At 44.4% G+C, this 13017-nt stretch overlaps 1 protein-coding gene and 1 long non-coding RNA gene across 5 annotated transcripts in view; one reads left to right on the plus strand and one right to left on the minus strand.

The window, feature by feature from the left end:
* Positions 1-321: 321 nt before the first annotated feature.
* LOC127931356 (uncharacterized) lies at positions 322-2134 on the plus strand. Its single transcript, XR_008140780.1, has 2 exons — positions 322-412; positions 1665-2134. It is a non-coding gene; the product is annotated as an uncharacterized LOC127931356 (long non-coding RNA).
* Positions 2135-2216: 82 nt separating this feature from the next.
* Positions 2217-13017, minus strand: part of LOC118386939 (dnaJ homolog subfamily C member 5-like) — a 34551-nt gene continuing 23750 nt past the window's right edge. The window contains exons 4-7 of one of the 4 annotated variants that reach the window (XM_052523736.1): positions 12234-12390; positions 10554-10825; positions 8369-8408; positions 2217-6249 (exon numbers count right to left, since the gene is read on the minus strand). In XM_052523736.1, coding sequence (XP_052379696.1) covers positions 10557-10825; positions 12234-12390 — 426 coding nt within the window. In that variant the 3' untranslated portion in view covers positions 2217-6249; positions 8369-8408; positions 10554-10556. The remainder of the gene's footprint in view (positions 6250-8368; positions 8409-10553; positions 10826-12233; positions 12391-13017) is intronic. The other 3 variants (XM_035774969.2, XM_052523737.1, XM_035774970.2) reach the window with 3 other exon arrangements.

The following is a 13017-nucleotide window of genomic DNA, read 5'->3' on the forward strand; positions in this document are numbered from 1 at the left end:
CTTCTTGAATGGATTATCTTGGCAAAGGAGAATTACTCACTAACAGGCATGTGAATACATTTGTGCACAAAATTTGAGAGAAATTACTATTTTGTGCGTATGGAACATTTCTGGGATCTTTTCTTTTAGCTCAGGAAACATGGGACCAACACTTTAAGCGTAATTATCAGTGACGGATAAAATATCCAAACTATTCAAAAGATCCAAGCTGGAATGTGAGCCTATAATAAAATGCCTCAGCTGATTAACTGACCCGGAAATACTTTATCTGCAACACACCCTCAGACAAGTGGCCCATGACCCTTAACCCACCACTTCCTGGTTACTAAACAGATGAGGTAATTGCTGAGGTAATGCTAAGCTGCTAATAAGCTTAAGGGGACTTTTATAGGACATGGAGGCTTTGTGCAGAGTAAGCCAAACACACACCCTACTGTACTTTACTCTAGCTCCCTGTTGCCTTTCTTTTACTGGAGTAGCCCAGGGGCAGGCACCCTATAAATATGTAGCTAGTTTCACTAATGTGGCTAGTGGCAACAATTTAGCTTGATGCTTTGTTGTCATCGTGAAATGTCGGCAGACTCTTGAATAACGTCTTCAAATATTGTAACAGCAGAAAACGTTGCTATTCCTGGTATTTGGTCCAATTTTATGTTCACCAATGATTGCAGTGTTCTGTTAGTCTGAGAGAACAGAACGAAAAGATAGCATTCTTCTGTGAACAGACATACTTTGTTTGGTTCATGGAGAGCCATTCCTTATATAAACTCAGCAAAAAAAGAAACAGACCTTTTTCAGGACCCTATTTGGTAAAAGACCAAGTCCATATTATGTGAAGAACAGCTTAAATAAGCAAAGATAAACAACAGTCCATCATTACTTTAAGACATGGTCAGTCGAAAAATGTCAAGAACTTTGAAAGTTTCTTCAAGTGCAGTCGCAAAATCCATCAAGCGCTATGATGAAACTGGCTCTCATGAGGACCGCCACAGGAAAGGAAGACCCAGAGTTACCTCTGCTGCAGAGGATAAGTTCATTAGTGTTAACTGCACCTCAGATTGCAGCCCAAATAAACAAAGTAACAGACATCTCAACATCAACTGTTGAGGAGACTGCGTGAATCAGGCCTTAATGGTTGAATTGCTACAAAGAAACCACTACTAAACTGTAGCCTAGTGGTTAGAGCGTTGGGCCAGTAACCGAAAGGTTGCTTAATCAAATCCCTGAGCTGATCTGTTGTTCTGTTCCTGAACAAGGCTGTTAACCCCCTGTTCCCTGGTAGACTGTCTTACTAAATAACAATGTGTTAACGGACTTGCCTAGTTAAATGTAAAAAAAAAAATAAAGGACACCAATAATAAGAGACTTGCTTGGGCCAAGAAACTTGAGCGTTGGACATTAGACCGGTGGACATATGTCTGATGAGTCTAAATTTGAGATTTTTGGTTCCAACCACTGTGTCTTTGTGAGACGCAGAGGTCTCATGTGTGGCTCCCACCGTGAAGCATGGAGGGGTGGTGTGATGGTGCTTTGCTGGTGACACTGTCAGTGATTTATTTAGAATTCAATGCATACTTAACCAGCATGGCTACCACGGCATTCTGCAGCAATACGCCATACCATCTGGTTTGTGTTTAGTGGAACTATCATTTGTTTTTCAACAGGACAATGACCCAACCCACCTCCAGGCTGTGTAAGGGCTATTTGATCAAGGAAAGTGATGGAGTGCTGCATCAGAGGACCTGTCCTCCAATATCACCCAAACTCTAACCAATTGAGATGGTTTGGGATGAGTTGGACCGCAGAATGAAGGAAAAACATTCAACAAGTGCTCAGCATGTGAGAACCCCTTCAACTGTTGGAAAAGCATTCCAGGTGAAGCAGGTTGAGAGAATGCCAAGAGTGTGCAAAGCTGTCATCAAGGCAAAAGGGTGGCTACTTTGAAGAATCTCAAATATATTTTGATTAACACTTTTTGGGTTACTACATGATACCATGTGTTATTTCATAGTTTGGGTCTTCACTATTATTCTACAATGTAGAAAATAGTCAAATGATAAAACCCTTGAGTAGGTGTGTCCAAACTTTTGACTGGTAATATGTGTGTATGTATAAATAAAAAACACTCCAGGAAGAGTAGCTTCTGCTTTTGCAACAGCTAATGGGGATCCTAATAAAATACCAAGGATTCAGAGTCCACAATGACACACACAGAATACATTGTACAAATCCCCCTTCTTTTAATTTAATTATATAAATACACATTTACAGATCATTTTTGTCCATGAGACATGATGAATGAATGACAATGAAAACATCAACAAAACTACAATCAATCATTTCAGTGGCAGAGTCCTCATACATTACCCCGTGTCCTAGAAGAGAGATGAGATGGAGACATCATTGCCCCCTACACTCAGGGCAGACCGATACACACTGCCTGTCTGTCTGCTACTGTAGACCAGCACCATGGTGGCCCAGCCAGTTAGGACAGCCTGCCTGCCTACCTCTGTCAACCAGTTGCCCAGCCCCCTGGGAGGACCATGTTGGCTAGTCTAGGGTCCTCTTTTCCCAACTGTCAACTTTTTTTTTAAAACTTTTTTTTTTTTAAACAGCTCTTTCGGTTTGACATAAATAAAAAACAGACAATGTACACTATGTATATGGGGTTGATTCTTAAAACATTTTCCATTCAACAAAGATTCTCAAAACAACCTTATTACAATGTTATTTGCATGTGACACACAGTGATTATTATTTACAGCAGATAGGGATCACCAGAATAAATAAAAGGTATCTCTCCTCTCTGAACCCTGGGGATAGATACTGCACTGTTATGTTGAAATGCATCCGATTTACTATGGTTTTCAAAAAAGCATAACCAAAAGACAAAAAAAAAAAAAATCGAAGGAGGGTTTTGGCTATTAACTTAGTGAAATTAAGGGGAGAAAAAAGTGTCATAAATTCCAGTAAGAAATTGAAGCTACTGATAAATCATTTCTACGAAAACTCAGGAGAAAAAATATTCAAAGCTACAAAACGCTTGACATCATTTGATGACATGATTTAGTCTAACTTTAGGGTTGTTCTTCAGCCAATACACAAGGTGGTTAACACCATGTACCAGTCCCTCTTTAGGAAACACAGAATGCCCTTTTCAAATGACCAACCACAAAGAAACTGGGAGGGGATGACCGACTGACCACCTCACTAATGAACAAACCAAAAGACTTTGTACAATGCTCTACACACACCCCCCACACCCACCACTGGGACTGACTGATTCGCAATAACAATGTGGCACCCAGTCGCGTCACTTTTTCACTATTCTGATTACAGTACATTTGAGAAAGCGCCGACTCTGCACCCCCAGGATCATAAAGAGAGCTGTACTGAAGTACAAATGGCTGGTTGTGTGATCTGTACAGACCCTAACCCTGCTGTGTGACATTGCATCATCTCATCACAGAGACCGTACTGTAGAAAGGAGTGAACGGGAGGACTAATGCCTAGTTGTAAATAGTAGACATGTGCATCTTTAGCCCATAAAATACTCAACATGCCTCAGTCCACCAAAACCCCATGGAAAACATGGTGTGCTATTTCTTCAAAGTCAAATCAACATCTGAAAAGTCTCAAAATCATTGGTGATGGATCTCTCTGTAGGCAGTACAGAGAACATAATTGTCACTCTAGAATGTGGCATAGAGTGCACTTAGTAGCTGGGTCAAACACAGATCCCTACAGTACATACCACCTGTATCTCCATGTTACAACATCAGACTATGAGAACGCAAAGCAAAACCACCCTTTGAGATGGGAGACGTTTGATAAGTAGCTGGGTTGCAGTCAGCTAGCTGTTTCCATCGGTCAGTTCCATCGAATACAGAGAGAAGTGTGCTGACTGTTTCAGTAAGCAGTGCTGGTTGGCTGGACCCATAAAATAGCTGACAGTCCATCAGAAATGACCATTTACCCAATTCACAGGTTTCAAAAGTGCATAGTAGACCCAAATGCATACACCTCAATGGCGCAATCCTCTCAGGTTGGCTCTAGTGGCATGAGGAGAAACTGGTGGCTACTGAACACATGGAGTTGGTGGCATGAGGAGAAACTGGTGGCTACTGAACACATGGAGTTGGTGGCATGAGGAGAAACTGGTGGCTACTGAACACATGGAGTTGGTGGCATGAGGAGAAACTGGTGGCTACTGAACACATGGAGTTAGTGGCATGAGGAGAAACTGGTGGCTACTGAACACATGGAGTTAGTGGCATGAGGAGAAACTGGTGGCTACTGAACACATGGAGTTAGTGGCATGAGGAGAAACTGGTGGCTACTGAACACATGGAGTTAGTGGCATGAGGAGAAACTGGTGGCTACTGAACACATGGAGTTAGTGGCATGAGGAGAAACTGGTGGCTACTGAACACATGGAGTTAGTGGCATGAGGAGAAACTGGTGGCTACTGAACACATGGAGTTGGTGGCATGAGGAGAAACTGGTGGCTACTGAACACATGGAGTTGGTGGCATGAGGAGAAACTGGTGGCTACTGAACACATGGAGTTAGTGGCATGAGGAGAAACTGGTGGCTACTGAACACATGGAGTTAGTGGCATGAGGAGAAACTGGTGGCTACTGAACACATGGAGTTGGTGGCATGAGGAGAAACTGGTGGCTACTGAACACATGGAGTTGGTGGCATGAGGAGAAACTGGTGGCTACTGAACACATGGAGTTAGTGGCATGAGGAGAAACTGGTGGCTACTGAACACATGGAGTTAGTGGCATGAGGAGAAACTGGTGGCTACTGAACACATGGAGTTAGTGGCATGAGGAGAAACTGGTGGCTACTGAACACATGGAGTTGGTGGCATGAGGAGAAACTGGTGGCTACTGAACACATGGAGTTAGTGGCATGAGGAGAAACTGGTGGCTACTGAACACATGGAGTTAGTGGCATGAGGAGAAACTGGTGGCTACTGAACACATGGAGTTGGTGGCATGAGGAGAAACTGGTGGCTACTGAACACATGGAGTTGGTGGCATGAGGAGAAACTGGTGGCTACTGAACACATGGAGTTAGTGGCATGAGGAGAAACTGGTGGCTACTGAACACATGGAGTTAGTGGCATGAGGAGAAACTGGTGGCTACTGAACACATGGAGTTAGTGGCATGAGGAGAAACTGGTGGCTACTGAACACATGGAGTTAGTGGCATGAGGAGAAACTGGTGGCTACTGAACACATGGAGTTGGTGGCATGAGGAGAAACTGGTGGCTACTGAACACATGGAGTTGGTGGCATGAGGAGAAACTGGTGGCTACTGAACACATGGAGTTGGTGGCATGTAGTTTGGCTTTGGTCTAACTAACATAATTGTGACATCAATTAGCAATTAAATAAAGCAGTCAGCACATTTTTCTGTTAGAAATGCAGAAGTTTTCCACAGGACATTTTCACTGTTCTCGAATGTCGGCCCCACTTCTGGGTCTCATTCAGGTAGAGGTGGAGACCCTTGGTTGTGCAGCATTCTGTAAGTGCACCTGGCTGGAGCTGGGGGTATCACTGACAGGGGTAAGATGGTGGTGGTGGCTGTAGTAGAGGGGTATGTATGTGCCAGTGTTGTACAGTAGGGGCATGCAGATCAAACTTAACACATGCACATCCTCTGATCCATGCTTTAGTCTCCGGGAGGTGGAAGGTTTGAGTCAGGCTATTTAAATCCCAAAACTCAGACTGAACTTGAAGAGTCTCCAATCCCAGAGCTCTGACAGAGACGAGAGTCCAAGAGGGAGAAAGAGAGCAGGGGAGGGAGGATAGATGAGGGAGGATTGAAACAGAGGGATAAAATGGAGTGATAGGAGTTTGTTCGAATCCTCAGTTTGGTAGATAGACATATATATATATCAAGTCATAAGAAGTCCTGGTCTCTTGGCAGCGTGCCGCTCATGTCCATTTGGTTGGACCTTTGCCACAGTATGGGGGGTTGACTGGCTGGCTGGTTGACTGACACTGGTGAGTCCTGGCTGTGGTGACGGCTGGCCTGGCTGGCTGCTGGGGGCTCCAGGGTGGGGCCCACGGGGGGCCGTGCCCACCTAAGGGGAAGGCTCCAGCGGGTACACGGGGCTGGGAGGGGAGGGTCACTGCTGGGGCTTGGAGGTGGGCTGGCTGGCTGCAGGCTGGGAGGTCTCTGGAACCTCAACGGTGATGGAATGCGGCTGGATCACGATAGGGGCACGCAGACCTGCAGGAAGACAAGGGACTGGGTCAGATTCACTAGAAAAAAATAACCCTCAATAGAGAAAAGGACAGCTGACACAGTGCCTTCAGAAAGTATTCATATTGCATGACTTACTCCACATTGTTATTTTACAGCCTGAATTCAAAATGGATTAGATTGTTTTTCCCCCCTAGCCCATCTACACTCAATACCCCATAATGAAAACATGTTTAGACATCTTGGCAAATTTATTGAAAATCAAATATCTCATTTCCAGAAGTATTCACACCCCTGAGTCAATACCTTGTAGAAGCACCTTTGGCAGGATTACAGATGTGAGTCTTTCTGGCTAAGTCTTTAAGAGCTTTCCACTACTGGATTGTGCAACATTTGCCCATGATTATTTTAAAAATTTTCAAGCTCTGTCAAAATGAGTTGTTGAGCATTACTAGACAACCATTTTCAGATCTTGCCATAGATTTTCATGTAGATTTAAGTGAAAACTAACTCTGACACTCAGTAACATTCACTGTCTTCTTGGTAAGCAACTCCAGTGTAGATTTGGCCTTGTGTTTTAGGTTATTGTTCTGCTGAAAAGTGAATTCATCTCCCAGTGTCTGGTCGAAAGCAGACAACCAGGTTTTCCTCTAGGATTGTTCCTGTGCTTACCTCCATTCCATTCATTATTTTTTTTCTAAATCACCGCCATTAAACTCTTAACTGATATAAAGTCACCATTGGCCTCATGGTGAAATCTCTAAGGGGTTTCCTTCCTCTCCAGCAACTAAGTTAGGAAGGACGCCTATATCTTCGTAGTGCATCTTTATTGTTACCCATCTACCAATAGGTGCCCTTCTTTGCGAGGCATTGGAAAACCTCCCTGGTCTTTGTCGTTGAATCTGTGTTTGAAATTCACTGCTCGACTGAGGGACCTTACAGATCATTTTATGTGTGGGGTACAGAGATGATGTAGTCATTCAAAAATCATGTTTAAGTCCATGCAAAGTATTATGTGAATTGTTAAGCAAATTTATACTCCTGAACTTATTTAGGATTGCCATAAAGGGGTTGAATACTTAAGACATTTCCGATTTTAAATTTTTAATTAATTTCTAAAAATTCCAACAAACATAATTCCACTTTGATATTATGGGGGTATTGTCTATTGCCAGTGACAAAACAAATCTAAATGTAATGTATTCTAAATTCAGCCTATAACACAAAATGTGAGGGGTGTGAATACTTTCTGAAAGCGCTGTATGTTAGCTATATGCCCCACTCTATACTAATGGAGTGAGTAAAGGACTATGCTACATATCCTGTCAAATAATTCTCTATTGTTTGTATAATACTAAAAAGGTCAAATTCTGAAGTCAAATGAATAACCAACAGGCATGTACAAACAGGTAACAATGATCACAATGACTTTCAAATGACAATGACTTTGTAAACACCAAATCACATATCAGGGTTCTGTAGATTTAGGCTAATGACATGATGCCAATGAGAAATCAAACAGGAATATCAGTACAGGTTGTGGTTCATGCAGACTGTACAAGCAAAAGGTCTGTGACTACAGTAAAACTTGAAACGATAAAGCAGCTAGGCTGAGGCTACAAGGGCAAGGCCTTGGCTGCCAGGTACACAGAGTGTTTACTAGCTGGATCTACAGCTCTGTAAACCCTGTTGACTGGAAGCTTCCAATCCTCATCCAGTTTTGCGGCAATAAATCATGTTATCAAAAAAGTGACCTCTTCTGAAAATACAGAGGTCAAAATCCAGCAAGTCACGTTTTACGATTATTGTTTTGTTAATGCGCCGTCTTACACGATTTTATCTTGTACTAGTTTGTCATGATTTAGGCTACTTGCTGAGTGAAAATTTTAAATAAAAAGTTTATAAGTAATAGCCTGTTTTATCTCAGATACAACTGACAAGGGAATGTATTAATAGTAGAAGGCATGACCTCAAGTTGGGCCCTTGTTTAACCTGTCCTGAAGTGTTGAAACTCCACAAAGGTCATGTTCAGTAGGTGGAAAAAGTTTTGAAACAAGGAAGTGTTACCTGGGAGTGCTTTCCGTTGCAAAACGTTTTGCTACGGTGCACCCTACTGAACATAACCAAGTGTGTATCAGGAACCTACCTGCCCTCCCCTGGCGAGGCTCATCCACACTGTCACTGTCCTTATAGAGGACACCATCCAAAATGCAGCATAGAGGGAGAGCACAGAGCACTGCTTTGAAAGTACTTCTACTATTAGTGGTAGACTACTACCCTTACTATATCAGATGACAGTATAATGCGATGATAGTACTGATTCACTACTATCCCAACATCATTATATAGCCATTGTCTCTCAAAGCTTCAAGCTATCGCTCTGGTATAGTTAAAGAGAGAACCAGACTAACACGTCAACAGGTGTCATGGTGTTGAACAAACAGACCACTAACAGAGAGGACGGTGCTGAGGAAGTAGGTGTGAGGTGAGATGACAAAAACATATGGATGGATGTGACAGGACAGTGGTAGTCCGTCTAGGTCTATGGGGCATTGGTCTCAACAGTGCACTGGATACACACCTGTACCTAGGAACTGGTAGTTCCACGGTGACAGTGGAACCCCATGAACAAACTTTCAAATTAATAGTACCCAGTGGGTATCATGGTATCATGGAATATTCCAGACTATCTAGGAACTCTAAACCCCCATCTTTCATGGAAACACTACTAATATTCTTAACCTAAAGTGGTAGGCACCTGACTAACATACTAGCACCTGACTAACATACTAGAATGTTCTGTAATTCCATGACAAGGAAAAACCACTCCACCACCAGTTAGTCCATCACCACCTCCTGTAGGTTAATGAACCACATGTCTTGTGAGGTTAGAGTTTCCATCACCACCACAGTGTCCATCAGTGACACCACCAAAAACCACTCCACCACCAGGGTTAGTCCATCACCACCTCCACCACCAGGGTCAGTCCATCCCCACCACAGTTAGTCCATCACCACCACAGTTAGTCCATCACCACCACAGTTAGTCCATCACCACCACAGTTAGTCCATCACCACCACGGTTAGTCCATCACCACCACAGTTAGTCCATCACCACCACAGTTAGTCCATCACCACGGTTAGTCCATCACCACCACGGTTAGTCCATCACCACCACGGTTAGTCCATCACCAGCCTATCACAAACACCACCACGGTTAGTCTATCCCCACCAGTTAGTCCATTACAACCACCACCACGGTTAGTCTATCAAGGGAGAGCATGAATCAGAGAAATAGAATGACTCATTATAGTTATATGGTACGGTCTGAATACTGTGCCAACACTTTAGCTGCTGAACCCACAGTGGACTGGCTCAGCCAAGCGGTCAGCTACCTCTACGTCAGGCCCCAGGGAGATCCCAGGGTTGTGTTAGCTTATGACAAAAAGGGACTGTGCTTTTAGAACATGGCTCTCTGTCCTGCACATACCCACAGGCTAGGTTTTCAACTAACCAGCCTGATATTTCATTGATGTTTCATATAAATAGACTGCTACTGTTTATTGAAGGCAGCTAATGTGTTGTGGGTTGAGTGAATACTTGGCTGCTGTAGGGCCCTGTGTTGCCTAAGGGCTGGATTCAATCCGTATGGTGGAATTGAAGGTCATTTCCGATTGAGCCGACATATGTAGCATTTAACGTGAACGCAGTCTCCTCGCGGAAAATGCCGTATAGCTCGGTTTAAATTTAAAGGCAATGTTCCCGCAGAGACTGCATTCACGTTAAAATGTCTAAATCAATCACAAATTACCTTTACATTTTAACGCGGATCTTCCGGATTGAATCCAGGCCTAAGTGCCACTGTGTTCTTGCTGTTAAGGTAATGGGATACTGGGCAGAGATTAGGCTTTATCTAATTACCATTTACTAGGCCTAATTAATAAAGAGATGACATCCACTTTATAACCAAGGCAGCAAATAGTTACTGCAGATACATTCATGATGGACCAAACACAATCAAAATACTTAGCAATCAATTCACTGAAATGATTGTTGTGAAAAGGTTGCAGAGACATTATATATAAGGTAAGCTCATGTGGCCATGCTGAAAATATGTAGAAGTAACAGCCATGACATCATGCAGCACTGACAGGCAAACAGAATAGATGGTTAGTGAGCCAGTCGAACTACCAAACAGCAGAACATGTGTCACCACCAACTAATACAGTACGGTGAAACGGGTTGGTCTGGGGCGTAACGGATGGACAACACCATGCAGATGGGACGAGTACAGCCAGTACATCAGGCAGACGGGGGTGGGGGGGGCTTACGAGTCATTTAGACTCCGGCAGCGTTTCGCCTGGGTTCTCAGCAGCCACTGGACTGGTCGGGTTGTCACCTACTGGACTGGCAGGGCCTAGGCTGATGGCAGGGCCTAGGCTGATGGCAGGGCCTAGGCTGATGGCAGGGCCTAGGCTGATGGCAGGGCCTAGGCTGATGGCAGGGCCTAGGCTGATGGCAGGGCCTAGGCTGATGCTCTCAGCCACAGGGCTCGATACAGCTATAGGTACAGGTATGGGCTGGACAATGATTACCGTGTCACCTAGTAGATCAAAACACAAAACGTACAAAAACACCACTCTGTCAGAACAAGATTAACCTGCCCTGCTCATTGGGCAAAAGTATACTGATGTGTTATCCCCATACCGCCCTGGGGTTGTCAGCTTGTCATGTCCTGGTTAGCTTTCAGATACTGTAAATGAAGCACAGTTCCTGTTTTTTGTTAAGATTATTTTTGTCACCTAGGTATTCGCCTAAACATTCAAATATCTCTGAAACCAATAGTAAATTACAATGCATTATCATTTCATAACTTCTTATACTGAAAGTGCGACAGCAATTTGGGCTTAGGGTCATGACTATAGGGTCACCGTGGTCGCTGATCACTCTGACAAGGCATTTAGAAGTATAGTCGTTGGGACTGTCTGCTATTGAGTGATCTGAGCTCTCCTGCTGCCATGTTTACAGGCAACATGAGTCAAGGAGCCGAGTCATGTCCTCAGACCAACCAGTCAAGGACACGACACAGGAGGCAGAGAATACAGTCCTGTCAGATCTGAGGATGTGCTATTAATCATCCTCATCTCACTTCTGTCCCAGCCCCTGTCCCTGTTCTGACCTGGATGGTAGAGGGTAAAACAAAGCTTCTTGTTGAGTTTGAAAGGTTGGAAGAAAAGTAACACTTGACATTTCTAACGGTTAATGTTTACGTTATTGTACACTACATCCATAGCTTTCAAACAGAAAGATGACCTGCAGAAATACCAAACAACATTTCATTAGCAATTTGTATCCTTGTGGTAAAGGAGGATTGTGATACAAAGCACATATCCTCTGTGATATGAGCCAGCAGTCTCTCATTCTGTGTGTGTGAGCTATAAATACATGCACTTTTAGCTGTTCTGCTTCATTAAGGTAATCTATGGGCTAGCCTTCAGCCTCAACCTCCAGAGCAGGATCAGGTGCTGTAGACCGGGAGTTCTGCCTAGCAGAGCTAGACACTGACACTTCTCTCCTCACCCCCCCCATCTCTGTTTGGCAGCTCTAGTCCCATCTGTGCTCTGCGGTTTCCCCGCCTCTCCTCCCTCTAATCGGCTTCTCTCCGGCTCCTATGCTCTGAAAGGAAGTGACAGCGTTAATTCAGGCTGAAAAACCGACATCTGCGAGGCTGCCTGCTGCTGAGGTACAGTGGAGGGGCCAAGGACTTAGGAGAAGGACTCAGGAGAAGGACAGGGACCGAGGGGCATACTGCATTTAATCGGCTACCCTCCCCATGACCTCTTGTCCAACTATAGCAGAGAGTCTATAATATACATGCATGTGTAGCAACACGCTCTCAGTCCCCAGCCCACCTACTGGTGCCCCAAACATTCTCCCATAGACTACCCACCATCAAACCAAAATCCCCCCTCAACTCTCATACACAACCCCCCTTCCCAGCGTGCTCTCACCTCCGTCCGTCTCTGCTTTGATCTGGGCCTCCAGGTCCTCTGGGTCCACATACTGGTAGTGATCATCCTCCTCCGGCGGCTTGCACTTCCCACAGCAGAAACAGCAACAGCAGCAGCAACAGCAGCAGGAGAAGACGGTGCAGCACACGGCCATGGTCTGCAGCACAGGGACAGAACACACAGCAGTCAGTCAGGACAGCCACCCGCCGTCATCCTGCTCCCATGAGAACCTCTACATATCTGGCCTCAGATCTACAGGGTGGCCCAGTGAGAGAAGCTAGTGGATGCTAGCAGCAGAGACCTCCTGGCTCAGACAGTGGCTTTGCCCTCAGAGCACTCTGCTTTTCAATGCTACATATCCAATGTAATATGTGTGGTGCGCTTACTAATCCTATTGTACTGTGCTTTCTAGGGTATAAATACGTGTGGCGGTTTGGTTTCTCCCTTGTATTTTTCTTTGTAGATGAAAGTAGAGTGAGGTTTGTGAGACAGTCACTGGATCGTCCCCTCTGCATCTCAACCACTCTACTTACTGTACTCTACTCAGCATCAAAGGCCTCACATCTCAGAGTGACTGAGCACTACACACAACACAGTTCTAAATAAAGACCGCTTTGCACCTGACGCCAGCGGTCTAACTGACAAACAGAAAAACACAGTACACTGACACCTTTCAAAGCAATAACACACTTCCACACAAGTCTTGAATTAATAGACTGTCAATGCACTCCCACCACCAGATAGAAGGGTGTCTAATGAATGGAGTAGACATCGTAATGTCTAA

The sequence above is a fragment of the Oncorhynchus keta genome, chromosome 8 (genome assembly GCF_023373465.1).
Source record: "Oncorhynchus keta strain PuntledgeMale-10-30-2019 chromosome 8, Oket_V2, whole genome shotgun sequence".
Taxonomy (NCBI): domain Eukaryota; kingdom Metazoa; phylum Chordata; class Actinopteri; order Salmoniformes; family Salmonidae; genus Oncorhynchus; species Oncorhynchus keta.